The sequence below is a fragment of the Ctenopharyngodon idella genome, chromosome 7 (genome assembly GCF_019924925.1).
Source record: "Ctenopharyngodon idella isolate HZGC_01 chromosome 7, HZGC01, whole genome shotgun sequence".
Lineage (NCBI taxonomy): Eukaryota > Metazoa > Chordata > Actinopteri > Cypriniformes > Xenocyprididae > Ctenopharyngodon > Ctenopharyngodon idella.
Window position 1 is genome coordinate 1,480,259 of NC_067226.1, and position 16,618 is coordinate 1,496,876.

The window sequence follows — 16,618 nt, forward strand, 5'->3', positions numbered from 1 at the left end:
AAGACAGCACAACACACACAAACAGACTTTCAACCAGAGTACCGAACACGGGAAATCTCTCGAGACTTCAGAACAAACATGGCGGACAATAGGCAGGAAGAAATTGTGATGGTAATGTTCGGAATGTTTTTGGAATGTTTTACAGGACACGTTATATAAACACTCGTGCTGTTGCCACAAATCGACAAGCTGATCCTCCATCTCTGCTGTCCAAATCCATTTAACTTTGTGCTGCGCCATGACTGCATTTGTTATGCTTCCGCCTTCTGTCAGCTCGCTTTCTGATTTGATATTGTTTTGTTTCACGTGATAATCTCCAGAGTGTGCACGCGTTTGTCCTCTGGGTTACCCCCATACATCAGGATTTCTGATCATAAATATTCAGCATGTTAAATATTTACGATTCATAATCGGGGTGGCTCTGAAGTTCTTCCGAGCAGATTCAGTCACTTTTAACACACCTCACACCACAGGAAAATCTGATAAAATAATCTGTAGAACCATCGAGATAATCGGGACATTACCTAGAACTGTTGGAAGGGGAGAAATCTGCCCAAAATTATCAGCCCGATTATCTTGCGGTGTGTACCCAGCATTATTACACACAAGAGCCTTGTGAAGTTCAGGATCATCTTCCTTAATTTCTCCCATCTTGCTTTCTCTGTCAGGTAGCTATTTTTTCCAAAGAAACTTTGGTCTTGTGAACCAATTTGAGATTTTAAGTTGCTCTGCTGTGAAACCTTGAGAGGCATGATCGGCTGGATTGTCCTCAGAGGCAACATAAGCCCATTGTTCAGGCTTTGTACTGGATCTGATTCTCTGTATACGATTGGCTATGAACACGTGATCATTACCAAACAGCAATGAACTTTGTTAGACTTGTTAATTGCTCACAGGTAAGTACATTAACCGTATCCAGAGACACTTGGGTACGCAAACTAGTGGAGCTCATACATTTTGGCCTTGCCGAAACTTGAAGGTAAGTAGCCTCTCTTGATTTCCATTTCAGCTAAATTGGGTAATTCTCTGATCCAGGACTCCCACTAAGGTCTTAAGTTCTCTGTAACTTTCCTATCCCAACTAACCTTCTCTCTGCACATTTGCTGGACTTGTTGTTTCCCCAACAGCACAAATGGTGCCATGAACCCCAGGGGGTCATACACAGAGGCCACGGTAGAAAGCACACCCCTCCTTGTTACTGGATTGGGTTTTACTTGAATTCTGAATTTAAAGGAGTCGGATGTAATACACCACTCCACTTCAAGAGCTCTCTCCATGTGAGGTAAACTCAAAGCCATATCCAAATCTTTAACTGTGGCACGTTCTTCTTCTGGGATGGTTGCCATCACGCTTTCACTGTTTGAAACAAACTTGTGGAGTCTTAACCTGCCAGTGAAATGAAGTTCTCTTGATTCTTTGATAAGCTGGACAGCTTCTTTCTCAATTTGCATGCTTATCAGAACATCGTCTACAAAGAAATGTCTTTGAATGAAGTGTATGGTGTCTTCGCTGTACTGACCATGCCCTTGTGTTGCCAGATGTTTCATTTTAAAGTTGGAACAACCAGGAGGCAGCTTCAAACAAGTGGACTCTCATTCTGTAGATGGATGGTGTGATCTCCATTCTCCCACCACAGAGATCTTTCTTTTTCACTTGAAACTAGTGGAACATTCTTTCGATGTCACACATGACTGCAATGGAACCTTTTCGGATACGGCATAGGACACCTACCAATGTAAAGATCAAGTCAGGACCTGTGAACAGATGGTCATTGAGGGATGTGTCCTGAAACTTGGCAGAACATTAAAATAAAATGGTTTCTGTGGATGGTAAACTCGATGATGTGGAATATACCATACTGGACTGGTATCAGTTTCTTCCTCAGGAACCTTCTCTGCGTCACCACATGAAATTATGTCATCCATGAAGTTTACATAGTCCTTTTAGTACTTCTGATCTTTCTTGAATCTCTTTTCAAGATATTTCAGGTGGTGTACTGTATAAGTTTTGTTGTTAGGAAGTTTTGTTTTTTCCTTTTGAATAGTAATGGCATTTCGTAGTGACAATTGCTCTTTTGTGTGATGTTTTCTCTCAAAATTGACAAGAACTTGAGATCCTCTTGGGACACAGGATGATCTTCTTCAGCTTTTTCCTGAGAAGCCTGATTCAAGGACCTTTATTATCTTTGAAGGAGTAATTTCTTTTACTTTAATTCGACTCACATAGTTCAATTCAGCTTTGAGATTGAAAAGAGATTCTATATCTTGTGTCACTTGCCTTACTATACTTTACTGGAATAAACTCTCAAGTGTAGACTGGTGGTAAAGAGATCCTTTTACGAGAATAAAAGCCTCGGACCTGTAGGTTCTTTACTCTTTGAGAGTTTACCACTGTGGTTCTTGAGGTCATAGTAGAGAGCTTGAGCTTAACTTGTTCTTTGCTTGCTTCCAATGCTTCAGCTACTTCACTCAAAATGAAGGTTGTGTTGCTTTGAGAATACAACAGAGCATATACAAGGACTTCTTGTGCTGGTTGAGTTATGGAATCCAGACAGGATATATTGCTGATGTTTGTGTGTTAGCTTCATCAAGTATTACTCTATTTGAAGTAACTGTTGTGGTTGTTTCTTTATGTTGTGTTGATTGTGGTCTTTCTTGGTGCCTTTCTTGTCTTGTACTTGGCTTTTCTTGACTTGTACTTTGCTTGGCTTGTGGTAGTTTTTGATTTTCTTTAGTTCGCTCTTCATGCAGACAGGTCGGATGCATCTTATGGCACATGTCGCAAACACTCCTGCTGTTGTAGTTCTTTGATAAGTGACTAGACTTGAGACAACCAAAGCATAGCTTTCAGCTTGAACAAACTTAATTATATCAGAAACTGCTTTCTCCATGAGTTTTCTGCATTTGTGCAAAGTATGCCCAGTCTTCTGGCAGAAAATGCATGCTACGACAGACTTTTCATTGGAACTTGTGGTCAGTATTTTTGCTCCAAAGCTTTGACTTTTTTGGAATTTTGGCTTTTTAACTAGTTTAAGTGCCTGTAATGATGTGACAGGATTGCAGGCAATTTTCACCTCTCTTGTCAGAAACTTAACAAATTGGCTGAAAGAGGGAAATTAATTATTCTCCTCTTCTATTTCTATTTCTACTTCTGGTTCCATCTCACCGCTAGCCAATCCGGTAACTTTGAAAGAATCTTCCTTTTTTCATTATAGTCATTCAAGGTTTCCAATACGGACAATGGCAGCCTCACAACTACGCAGAAAATCAACAAACTCTCAAAAAAGAAAGCTGTCCCTAGATCCCATTTTAAGCTACACCTAGAGCTTGTCTCTGTACGATTTTGCAATAGTAAATGGGTTTCTGTATCTCTCTTCTAAAATCTCCCATGCAGCAACATAGGCAGATTCAGTTTCGAGTAGGAAATATCCATCAAGTGCCTTCTTAGCTTGTCCACTAATGTACCTATAGAGGTAGTATATCTTCTCCTTGTCTACAGAGGTAGTATATCTTCTCCTTGTCTTGGATGTTCTTGTGGTCGATCAATGTCTAAAAGGAGAGTTTCCAGTTATTATATTTCAATGGATCCCCACTGAATACTGAAGGTTCAGGAACTGGAATTCTGTTTGCACTTAAAGCACCTACCAGCACATTCACAAGCTCTGCTGTGCTTTCATTTGAGGTAGTGGTCAGAGCTTGTGGTACAGGAGACATTTTCAGGAAGCCTTTCTGATCTTCTTCCACACCCTTCTCTTGATCATACACCTGCATTTTCGCACATGCTGCATTTAGACATTTCATTGCTTCCAAAAGTTGTATCTTTCTCCGTTTTTGTAGAGTCTTTTGTAGAGCTACACGTTCTTCTTCCAGTTGAGCTTTAATTTTGGCTTCCTCTTTCTCTCTCTCTGTATTCTTCATTTCACCTCTTCTGCTTCTCGCTCTAAACAACGTTTTACGACCTTACGTCTTGATTAGCTATCTTCTTTTTAACTTGTGCTTCTAGAAACTGTATGTCCAATTGTTCTTTGTTCTTGTAACATTCCAGAACAGCTTGGCTTGTAGCAGCATCAGCAGCAGCTTCATGTCGCTTTACCGAAGATCTACTTGAATGCTCTGAGGAACCTTCCAAGATATAAGTGACAGAACCTGATTTACAGGCACTTGAATTGAAGAGGGAGCCTGCTTCCGGCCATTCTTGCTCTTCTTCTTTTGGAATCCTTCCATCCAATCGACTTGAGGCTCTGGATACAACAAAATTAAAAATCTCTACACATAGATCCACTCTTCGATGCGTGTCTTGATCTGGGGTTGAGATTTTGCGTAGGTCATCATAAACTGTCTGGACATCTGCAGAAAAACCTAACATCGCCAATGATATCATTAAGCAGATCATCAGATAACATCTCTGTTGATTGTGATAATGTCTGCTTAGAAGATTTAACATGTGTTCTCCATTTGTCATAAATGTAGTTAAACCTTTGTTGAAGTGACTTAATTTTTGTAGCTTGCAATTCTCTACCCTTCTCTGTTAGAGTTCTGGTTCTTTTACTTCATCTTGACTGCTGTGCCTCTTCTTGCTGGGCTTCAGCACCACCCACTTGACCTTCTTCAGATCTGGTTGGTCTGAGGAATTTGCACTATCCCTAACACTGTCCCTTACCTGAATTAGCTCAGTTGACTCTGACATTTTGAATCACTACTTTAAATTGACCCAATTTTGTTAGTAGAAAATATGCATAGGTAGTAAAACCTCTGAATAGGTTGTTTGCACATGACGTCATTGCTGCACACGAAATGCGGCTGGAGGTCAAGGAGTGATTTTTCTATATAGGAATCCTATCACAAACTCAAAATTCCTATGTTTTGCGTCGTTTATGGTTGCTCAAATCTATCAAACCGAGAAACCACAATGAGCTTTTATCATTTACGTAACTTATATCGTTTTTTAACTTTAAATATTGTCACCTTTTATAGCGTTTTGCGTCTGCTGATACTGAAATGAATATGGATACCTGCTTACCTTTTTTGTTTTTGACTTGGTTAAATATTCACATTCTTCATGGTATCGTTAGCACGGAAGAGAAGATATTTTATCCCACTGCATGATCATTTGGTGTTTTCACTTCAGTTTTGTAGAATTCCGTTTACAATGTTGATCTGTTTACCGTGAAAACAGTGTCACGTGCTGCTGCTTCAGCCATCATATGGTAGAAAATGTCCAAATAAAAAAGTGTTCAACAAGCTGGCAGAAGTCGATTCATTTCTTTGTTGGAAGTGTGTAAATGTAACTGTAGTTTTAATGTTTTCTTTGTAAATATTCACTTTCCCATGCACGGAGGAGAATCGGAGGGGCATTCAGCGGACAGCCTTTACAGTCTATGACAGACACCGACACACTGTATTTTTTTTTTTGTATTTATTTCAACAAATGACAACCAAAATCAAACCCATAGAAGCTCGGGAACAGTTTTGAAGTGGCTGCGTGCAAGTTATACACATTCACGCCGGGTGAAATTCATACTTGCAAATGTAATGTTAATTATTAAACCAAACAAAATACGACACTTTCAAAAACACTCAGCTATGTGATTATTTGATAGAGAGTGGGTTCAATCAGTGACATTATCAGATTTGCTATACGGCGTCTCCCCGTCACCTCCTCAACCTGCTTCAGTGTTTTTACACGTAGAAAAGGCGAAAATTGTATTACACCGTCCAGTTTTTTTCCCTGAACGATGATGTGAGCTCCTGTTGCAATTCTCGATTCAGCATAAATGACCTACAATGGCGACATTTTTCACAATCACGACAGAAAAGCAAAAATACTGCCCTTAACGTCATTAGAAGAAAGGCAGCACAATATAAACAAACCAGACTAGAACTGAACACGGTGTGACAGCAGCTTCACATTCCCTAAATCTACCTCCTCGATGGCAGTCAAGTCTTTCAATTCAGTAGAAAAATAAGGTTCACGTCCAGAATATGTTGTGATTTTCTGTTTATATTGTTCTAAACCAGCACAGACTTTTCCCCATCTCTTCCGTTCTAATTTTCACTGCTTTGATATCAAATGGCAAATAGCCTTCTCTTATTATTTACAAAAATGCTTCAAATTTGAAATATAGAAAGTTCAATGACCCTTTAAATGTGTCTTTAAATAACAAGCTTAAATTCAATTATGCAAATAAGTCAAAACATTTACTATACACACTACAGTAACTTTGCTTTCATTTACAATGAAAATATTTTGGCAAGCTTCACAAAAACCTTCTTCTTAAGTCACTATTAAGTGTTCAAGTTCTTTATGACTTAGTCCTTTGCTCCTGATAACTGTATGCGTCTTCTTGTATCTTTGTGTGTGTGGTGCGTGTTTTCAGCTCATCTGTTAATCCTTCAATGATGCTCCATGCGCTGCGAACACATCGTGATAAGCCCGCTGGTTCTATGAACTTGCTGCGTCATCCACTCGTATCGTCGAACAGATCAAGTTTTTACTGTATCACTCTCCAAGCATATGCAGACACTTGCTACTGGTTTATTCGACGACTTTTCTCCAAATCCACCGTGAAAACTATACACAGTATAAACGACATAATACAAAATCACATTAGCTTGACACAAAGTAAAAGCGTGCTCAAAGTGTGTGCAACAAGTGTGATGGCATTTTACCAACACAAATATAGACAAATAAAACAAAATACCTCATTGGCTGCATGCTGTGGGGTGGAGGGATAGAGCTCACCACCTCTCTGGATGTCGAATGGGGTGGAGAGATAGGGTCATGGATGGTGGTTAGGGTGTGGTTGTACATTCGCTCCTCCTTGCTGGACGTCTAGTGAGGGGGAGCTACACGTAAGCTCCACCTATTTGCTCTGCAAAGAGCACCTTCTCAGTTTATGCGCAAATGCTGACTTCACATCAGACTCTTATGGTGCTTTTCCACTGCATAGTACGGTTCAGTATGGCTCGATACGGCTCACTTTTTGGTGCTTTTCCACTGCATGGGACGGTTCGGTACCGAACAGTATGGCTCGCTTAAATAGTACCACCTCGGTGGAGGTTCCAAGCGTGCCATACCGATACTAAATGTGACGTTTAAACACTGCAGATCAATGATTGGTCAGAGAGAATCGTCACTACCAGCGTCATTGGATTTGAAACACGAGACAGCAATATGCTAGATTTAAATAGTCAGTAACAGCCACCGCAGTGTCATTTGTTCGCGAAACAACTTGCTTTAAACGACTGTCGTACGCAATTTTAAAAAAGAAATGGCTGTATCGTGGTCAGTAGATGAGGTGCAGACTCATTGGTAGACGAGGAGCGGATCCACAGCAGTAGATCCCACTTTGAAGCGGTACTAACTGCAATGGAAAAGCAAACTGAAAGTAAAGCAAGCCGAGCCGTGCCATACCAAGCCAAGCTGAACTGAGTAGTACCACACAGTGGAAAAGCGCCATTAGCTCCCACAAGCAGAGCAAATTGGTGAAGCTAACATGTAGCTCCCCCTCGCTAGACGTCCAGCGAGGAGGAGCTGGCCGTCATAAGGTGTGTTCGACATCGGCTGCGGCTGGATGCAACCGATAGGCGAGAGTTGCCGCGAAAAGGGAGACGTGAAGTCTGCATGCAACCCCTCATATACAATACTGACACAAAATAACAGCAACTTTGTGTGCCGTACTCATATGTTTCTTGGGTTTTGGCGTCTTACAACCAGAGGATAAGGAAAGGTATACTCACAAACTCCCCCACACACACATAAGCACACAGATTGAATAGATAAAGATGGAGTGGAGGGATTCTGCTGCATGTCTGCTTGTTGTCATAAACAGTAAGCCTGTGATGGCCATTACCAGCAAGCTGTCAGAGCAAAATATCATCAGCTGTTAGAATGTGTGAATGTGTACACTCAGACACCCACATACAAATGCTTTCACGCTCATAAACTCAGACACGCCTATGCCTACACACAAACATACACACTGACATAAAATAGTTTTCCACTGCAGTGGATGAGACAGTGATGGATTTCACACTCCTCATTTCATTTACGGGTCTAATGGTGTGTGTGTGTGTTTGGTGGGGGGAGTGTACCACGTATGTGATTGAGCTGGCATGTGACTTTCGTAAGATACAGCCATCTGACCTTGATTCAGTCTGTTTAATCTGTGTGAGTCGGGTGTTAAGTTCCAGTGCATCATCTCAAAAATGGGGTTTGTGATGGAGCAATGTGGCCTGCTCGCATGTATTACCTTCTGGAGAAAGCTTAGAAACCATATCGCCGAGGATCAGCAAGAGACAGACAAGGAGTAGAAATGAAATTGGAGAGAAGCATTAGACTGATTACCTTTGGGAACATACAGTGTCAGGATATGTTTAAGATGAGCTATATACTGATCAGCAGCTCAAATGGTGTTGAACTGATAGACATCTCAATTCTGTCTTACGTCTGAAGGGTGGTTCTGGGCCTGTTAAGGTTTCTATTTTTTTCACACTGCACATAAACTCTGGCCACTTTTTCCACCTGTCCGTTTGACAAAATTATTTTATCATATGTTTGAATTTATTTCTATTAATTTAACTTTTTTTTCTTTTCTTTTTTTTACTTTTGGCAAATTGGTCAATTCAAGTCATCTTTTATATAGCGCTTTTCTCAATACAGATTGTTTCAAAGCAGCTTCACAGTGATAATAGGAAAATTAATGGACAGAGATTGTTTTGGCTTTACAGCAGCTCTAAGAAAAACTTATTATCGAGCTAAAGGAGGTTTTTGATTGAATCACTTCCATTGTAAAAATTGTTAATTATTGACTTAGGGGCCGCTTAAATGACACCTTTTAACTGAAAACAGAAGACTTTTAATGCGTTCTTGCTGTTCATTTACGTGTTTAGTCTATAGGTTTGTGCATTTGAATGTGTATGTGCGCAGACGCTTAGTCTTTTTTACAAAGTGATGGTTTGTAAAAAAAATTGGTGGCAAGTTTGTATGAATTCATACAAAAACATTTACATGATTTTTAGTACAAAAGGTCCATCCCTAATTGCACCACTAAATCTAACCCTCAGTGGAGTGAATGAGATCATAACAATTCATACAAATTCGTCACCAATTTGTCTAAATGTAAATTAGATAAAAACTGCCGTTAAAGTGAGTTGATTTATCCTAATTTTATAAAAAAATGGGTGGATTGTGTAGTTTGCTGAATGATACTACTTTGGATGTTAAAATATGGGATATTAGACATCTACATAAATGCATTTGACAGCAACTTCAAGTGCATTCAAACTATATATTTTTGCACCCATGCATGTTCCCTTGAGATTAAACCATTAATCTTGCCGTTGCTAGCACCACTAGCTGAGCTACAAGAATACTATTAAGTATTAGACTTATTATTAGAGAATCCACATTTATCACTGATTGAAAATGTGTGTAAAAAGAGTGCAAAACCATAAGCTAAGTAGTTCATCATGGATGTCTGAAAATTGTTGAAAGAGCCTAAGGAGTTCATTGCCTTTCAGTTATATCAGTGATGTACAGAAATCAACAGTTGATTTTTCATGTCGCTGTAGGGTTCCAACACTCAATCTCTGTACTAAGAGAGAAATTAATCTACTAAACATGTAAATCAGGGCTGAGTTATCAGTTGGTCCAATTAATCAAAGCAAGATGTAAAGGGCTGTAGGCAGCTGGACCAATCAAGGGATGAAAGAGAGTTAAATTAGAGTGTATGTGTGCTTTAAATTAGAGTGTATGTGTGAAATATTTTCCTACAGAAAATAATATGTAAAAGGCTGTGCAGGAATATCTAGACAAGGATTTAAATGACATGAATCTGTGCTTCTTTTTTGATTCACTAAATTGAACCAATCGAATGAATTGATTCACTAAAATGATTTGTTTTCTGAAATGGGGAGCTTCACAATGCTACCTGAAAGAGGATATTCTGGGAGAATATGTTTGATTATTGCTCCAGTTGTAGGGCTGCATGCGCAACAGAATGTGACAAAACAGTGTAAAATCAGTGATGTATTGGTTCCTCCACAACACTATTTTTCTGTTTTTTTCTACCTGCAGTAATTAAACATTCATTTGATTGGTTGAATCTGACCTATTCCCTTTACTTCCCGCTTTCCGCCTTCAGCCACATACCCCATCTCCTTTTCATACCACTTTATCTCTTTCTCTCACACTTATTTTAACCCCATAATCTATAACCTCACTGATCTGCTGCTGTCATTTTTTCTCATTTAGGACAGGTGTAATTGTAAGTGCTGTGGACAGCAAAACATGAATGGGACCACCGCAGAGATACAGACAAATAAACGAGGAGGGGGAAAACCCCTCACTTGCCATCTGTGTCAGAACACTTGCTGGTCCCACGCTGGCAGAGAACTCAGTTATCATTAATTTCGCTAACTTGGCATCAGACATTCCCCTCATCTCCAGTCCAGATGTTCTGAGCTCTAAAATGCTGTCTGGATTTGGACCAGTCTCATTCAGCCCATGATTGGATTGCCTGCGCTTGCCCTGGACTTCAATAAAATGTTAAATTGACAGTGACTCACACCTTGTGTGGCGCTAATGTCTTCTGAGCCCTCAGACATGCCCCTTCAGACCTGTAGACCTTGCTGTAAGAGTATCTGACCTTGCATTACAGCGTGTCCTCTCTGAGGGACGTTTTCATTTTGCCACTTCTGTCACCTAAAAGCCTATCAATTGAAGCTTGAAATTTTGTATTTCAGGTAGTGTTGTAGTCAAGACAACAGCTCTCTTGCTCTTGTGATATTGCTTAATTATATCATATGTTATAATGTAAAAAAAACAAGATCTCATACAAGGACTATTTTGCAATCATATATAATATTTTGTGGGCATTTGTAATAATTTTGCTGATATTTTTGATACAATCCCCTATTAATTTCTGACCTGGCACAACAGTAACAAAGAAATCCAGTTAGAAATTAGTTATTGCTTGCATTTGAAGCAGGAAGACCGTTCTCGAGTACTACAACACTAAATTACAGGTATCATCACTTGTTCCCAACTCTTGTTTAGTCTCGTGGAACTAAAATTTAACAAGAACTTGGTCAGAAACTCTTTATACATTTTTTTAGAGGTGCATGCTAAAGCTAACATCACTATTACAGTTGTCAATGTGAAGCTTGCCCTGAATAGACATGAATGCTAATTCAAATTATGGGGTTTCGAGATGGGTTCTTTTTGAGTTGGGCCGGTAAGTAACCACCTAGCACTTAGAAACACACTAGCAAATTTCCTGGCAACAACCCAAAACATCCTAGCAACTGCATAGCAATTCACTGGCACCCACCCACAACATAACATCTTGGCAGTGACAGGCAAAACCACTCTAAAAATCTAGTTTTATTCAGTCACATTAATGGCACATTTTTTATTAAATCATTGTTTTATGCAGATAATGTGGTGAACAGGAGTTTTACATCACACCTTTTACTATTTGGAGCACTGTAACCAACTGGAAAACTACTGACAAATCAGAACCAGGACCAGAACTGTCTGTTTTATAATTCTGGAATTATCTCTGAAGACCCAGTGTGACTGTGTGTGCATCTGTCTCTCATATCCTTGAGCCTACATAACTCTAAATGACTTAGTTTTTACATAACCTGACTGTTTCTTAATGTTGGTTATTTTAAGCCTGCTGACATAACAGTCATTTTTAGCTCTTGGTCTGAAGTCAGTTTTCTGGACTTTTATAATGTGATCTACCAGGACCACTTTGCCTTCTGTCTATCCTTCTTTCTTTCTTTCTTTCTTTCTTTCTTGTGTTTCTTTAAGGATGTTTACAAAGCAATCTCTCTCTCTGTATCTTTCCAGATTATGCCTGGCCATTGCCCAGCGCCCTCTGTCCTATTTGGATATATCTGGATGTGCTTTTCTCCACTGCTTCCATCATGCACCTGTGTGCCATTTCCCTCGACCGCTACGTGGCCATACGCAATCCGATTGAGCACAGTCGGTTCAACTCCCGCACCAAGGCCATGCTGAAGATCGCTGCAGTTTGGACCATTTCAATAGGTCAGAGAAACATTGATATGATTGATATCATATACAAAAACAAGCATGTAGATGACTGGAATGGTGAAGCAATCCCAAATAATCAGCAGAGCAGCAGCCTGAAAAGCTGCAGAAGAAAGGACAAACACAACATTATTTTCCAATGACAGTAGAGGTCTTTAGATTGAACAGTTGTACCATTTGTACCCACTGAAGTCAATGTCAGTCTACTGCAATTTGGCTGAATTTATTACTGGAATGTGTTCATATCTCACAGGACCCCCTCAGAATGCCAGATTATGTTGTGAGTGTTTTTCAAGGCTCCAGCTGGGTCTAAGAGGCCCCTCAGATTAGCAACAATGAAAATGATTTGAAATAACAAATGTATAAACAAGCACCAGTTTGGTGATTGTGGTGATTTTCTCCATCACCCAGAGCAGCTCCTCTAAATTCAGAGTAGCTTGGATTAATTGAATGTTTGTGGTCTGGTAATCACACATTTGTAGTGAAGATCACCACCTACTGTTCAATAACGTAAAGCACAGTCTGTTATTGTGTGTGGAATGCTAAAGGATTGGCGTGCTACTGCAATAGCGCCCTCTAGAGTCTAGTGACTCTTATGTAGAGTGACAATGACTGATCCGTTCCAACAGCAGAGTTAAAGGATTGTCTGGATTGATTGAACTGGCAGTTGTGTTTGAAGGTTTAATGATTTTAGTAGACTTCTAGAAAAGATAAACTCTTCTCACCCTGCTTTTTTTTAAATGAATGCAAACCTACACACTCTCTTGGACACCGTGTCTCTCTTTCTCTCACCCACACAGGCTTTCCCTTCCTTTATTTTTTCCATCTCAGAGTGTGGTGCAGTGTTATTTTAGTATTATTTATATACTATTATAGTTTTTATTAATATTTTGAATGAGCTTTTATTGTTATAAGTTATTTTTATTTATTAATTTAGTTGCCAAAGGCATTCTCATTTGAGTTTTTCATTAGATGTTTTAGTTAATTTCAGCTTTTTTTCAGCTAACAAAAAAATGAATTTTAATAGTTTAAGTTAACAATAACAACACTATTCTATGTATCCTCCTTTTGTGTTTCTCTTTGTCTCCTGTTCATCTCTTTTCTCTGCAGAAGGTTCTTGTCTCATCTGCTAATATTACTTAGACTTAGTAATGAGTGCAGATGACAGAGTTCACACATCCAACCTCTCTCTTGTTTGAACGTGAGCCCAATGTTTATTTGATTCTTATCTGGATCTAAAACTGCATTAAGGTTCTATCTGCCTTGACAGTCTGATTCATCTGCTCTAATTAAATAAAAGATTCTCTCTCTCTCAAACATCAGGAATACTGATCTAGCCGAATAAGAGAGAGGATTTATCTCAGAAATAGATTTCTGAGTGTGATTCGCTGAGCCCGTTGTTAGTCAGACTGTTTTTGTTGTTGTTGTTGTTGTTTCTTTTGGTGTTTATGTGTATTTGTTTTACATTCTCTCTTTTACCTGTCCCAACTCCAGGTATCTCAATGCCTATCCCAGTGATCGGACTGCGTAACAGAGAAAAGGTCTTAATAGATGGCAACTGTGCTCTGAACGAGGAACGTTTCATACTTGTTGGCTCTTTTGTTGCCTTCTTCATTCCTCTGGTCATCATGGTGGTCACTTATTGTCTCACTGTCCAAGCACTTCAGCGTCAGGCCACAGTCTTCCTCTACGAGGGCAAAGCCTCTTCTCAGCAGCCATTGCAGCCTCAAGCTCAACCTACTTCCCAGTTGGCCCCGCCATCGGCTCCATCACGTCGTAGCAGTCTGAACTGTCTACGGATCAGCAACAGCGATGGAAACACGCTCAGTCTGACTGTGCCCCCTGACACCATCTCAATAATCCCAAGTTCAGAAGTGCCATCTCAAATGAATTCGCCCGCTGGACGGGACCCGGGTGGAGCCCACGGGCGGCGGGGCATGATGCAGGCCATTAAGAATGAGCGGCGAGCATCCAAAGTGTTGGGTGTAGTCTTCTTCCTCTTTCTTTTCATGTGGTGTCCCTTTTTCATTACTAACGTTCTGTATGTCCTCTGCCGTGGAGCCTGTGATGAGCCTCTGCTCACAGAACTGCTCAATGTGTTCGTTTGGGTGGGCTACATCTCATCAGGGGTCAACCCTTTAGTGTACACTTTGTTTAACAAGACCTACCGAAGGGCATTTTCAAGCTACTTGCACTGCCAGTATGGACGGGTAGGACTTAAACCCATCGCTTTACACGCTCCTTGTCCATCCCATGCTGTGGTCACACCCATCCTGATCTGCGAAAAAGTTTCCATTGACCGGAACAGTAACTGCCGCAATGGGGACGGAAATGGAATCCGAAATCTAGAGCTCCATGACATGGACACTGACCCCGGACTGGAGCTGAAACCGGGAATATCAGAGCTCTCCATCAGCAGTGGTCACAATCACACAGAACACACCAGCAGTGTCTGAAAAATATCTTTTAGTTTGACGTGGAAAACAGGACAGGGTGTGACCGAGCTCCAAGTGATGTTTAGATCTTGAGGAGATGTCACACAAGAACTCGTAACTCTCATCGACTCAGCTGTATCACAGCATAGAATGTATGCTGAGTTAGCTACAGAAACAATCTGACCAAGATCAAAAAAGGGAGATGGAATGTAACGTGTGTGTGTGTGTGTGTGTGTGTGTGTGTGTGTGTGTGTGTGTGTGTGTGTGTGACAGAGAGAGAGAGAGAGAGAGAGATTGTTTGTGTTAACAGGTTCAGATGTTTGAATGCCATTAAGTACTGCATGAGCACCCAGTCTTACTAAAGCAGCATTGGCCAGCAGTTCATGCAAGATAGAGTCATAGCATCCTCTTGTGGTCAGTTGAAAAATTACAGAAAGACCTAGTGTGAACCCAAAAAAGTTACTGTGTCATCCAAGCTATGCTGTCTAAATACACTTGCAAGTCAGATCATTGTTTGTGTAACTTGTAAACACCTCCAGTATGATATGCTGAATCCTTTGAGTGGCAGTAAAATGATAATACAGTTGGGGGTCACATCTTATTTCCTGGCCTAACAATGTAGAGGAAATGACTGTAAACCACTTCTCACAGTGACCTAGAAAGCCAGACCTAACAGAAAAATGGGGTGAAAGTCATATGCCAAATTTACACTGTAAAGGTGGCACAGAAGCGCTTCTGAAGTGGTAATTAGGTGTCTCTACACAGACTGTTTAATGCTGCTCAGAGGTGCAGTAAATGCATTTGCACAGCAATTTTAATAAGTATACATTTATACTAGGGGTTAAGGTGGGTCAGAGCAGGCATAATTTAGCCTGACTTTTTTTCAGCATTATGTCTTTAGACAGAATTTTGAGCAGGCACTGAGCAGCCTTAAGTCAGTTTTGTAAAGATGCCTATACTTAACATAAAGCTTTAATCAAAAATTTCATTTTTAATGCTAAGATTTAATGCAGTTTGAGCTTTAGTCCAGTCCAAACTGCTTCTCAAGGATTTTTTCAAAAGATAGTGAAGTAATTAGCCTCCAGCTCTGGGGAACACGATTTCCTGTGAATGTAAGATTAGTTGTGAGCTGCTTCATCAGGTGGTCATGGCCGAATGAGAGAAGAAGCAAAATTGCACAACAGACAAGAGTACTAAAACAATTTACTTATTATGGATGGACAGTCCATGGCAACAGATGTTGGTCAGTAAGACCAAAAATGCTCATTTGAGGATGTCTATGAATAATGTATAAAGCTGTAAATTCTTGCTGTTTTCCTGTGTAGAACCTTAGAATTTCTCCTGTATCACCTGCCCTTGTTCAGACTCTACTTTTTATACCATAGCCTGTGAAAGTTTTACCAGACCCCCCCCCCCCCCCTTTTTTTTTTTTGTTATAAAAACCCCATCATCCTCACAATGTTATCATTTTGTGAAGCTGCTATTTATTTAATAAAAGACAATTATCATTCTTTCTGCAGTACACCTCACTGTGGTGGTGTTTGTAAAGTTTTGTAAATTGAAGCATATCTTGAAGAGTTTGGGTACATTTACCTACAATGGAATCAAATTGTTTCCAGGACCATGGACAGCACCAGATTCATCAGTGGGCGGGAAATCTTTACATCTTAAACACAATCAAATATTTTAAAATCGTTTTGTGGAAATTACATCTATAAGCCATCTGTTTAGGTATTTTACCTCAGACTAGAACAAATAATTCATCATATAAATACAATTTTTAAGTACTATGGAATAAATATGTCAGTAAATTATATAATATTAATAGCTCTTTTACAAACTCTTAAAATGTGTTTGGTGGTGTAAACTGCTGACAGTAATACGGGAGCTAAAATTAAAAGCCACATGATGAGGTAGAGGAATTTAATCAATACTGTACTTAAAATACAAGCATTGCCTTGTTAAATATGTTTATATATTTGTTTATATATTAATTTATATGTATATACATTTTTACTTCTAAAAACATTTGACAGAAAATGTTCATGTCTACTGAAATATATATATTTAACGTATTGGTAAGGTAACTTCCAGTTAGCCAAGAAACTTGTTTTTACTTG

General features: G+C 39.7%; 1 protein-coding gene across 5 annotated transcripts in view; it reads left to right on the forward strand.

The window, feature by feature from the left end:
- The window catches only part of htr2cl1 (5-hydroxytryptamine (serotonin) receptor 2C, G protein-coupled-like 1), a 228,813-nt gene extending 212,804 nt beyond the window's left edge, over positions 1 to 16,009 (forward strand). For all 5 annotated transcript variants that reach the window (XM_051900733.1, XM_051900735.1, XM_051900734.1 and 2 more), the window contains 2 exons: positions 11,860 to 12,060; positions 13,558 to 16,009. In XM_051900733.1, coding sequence (XP_051756693.1) covers positions 11,860 to 12,060; positions 13,558 to 14,519 — 1,163 coding nt within the window. In that variant the 3' untranslated portion in view covers positions 14,520 to 16,009. The remainder of the gene's footprint in view (positions 1 to 11,859; positions 12,061 to 13,557) is intronic.
- The last annotated feature ends 609 nt before the right edge of the window (positions 16,010 to 16,618 follow it).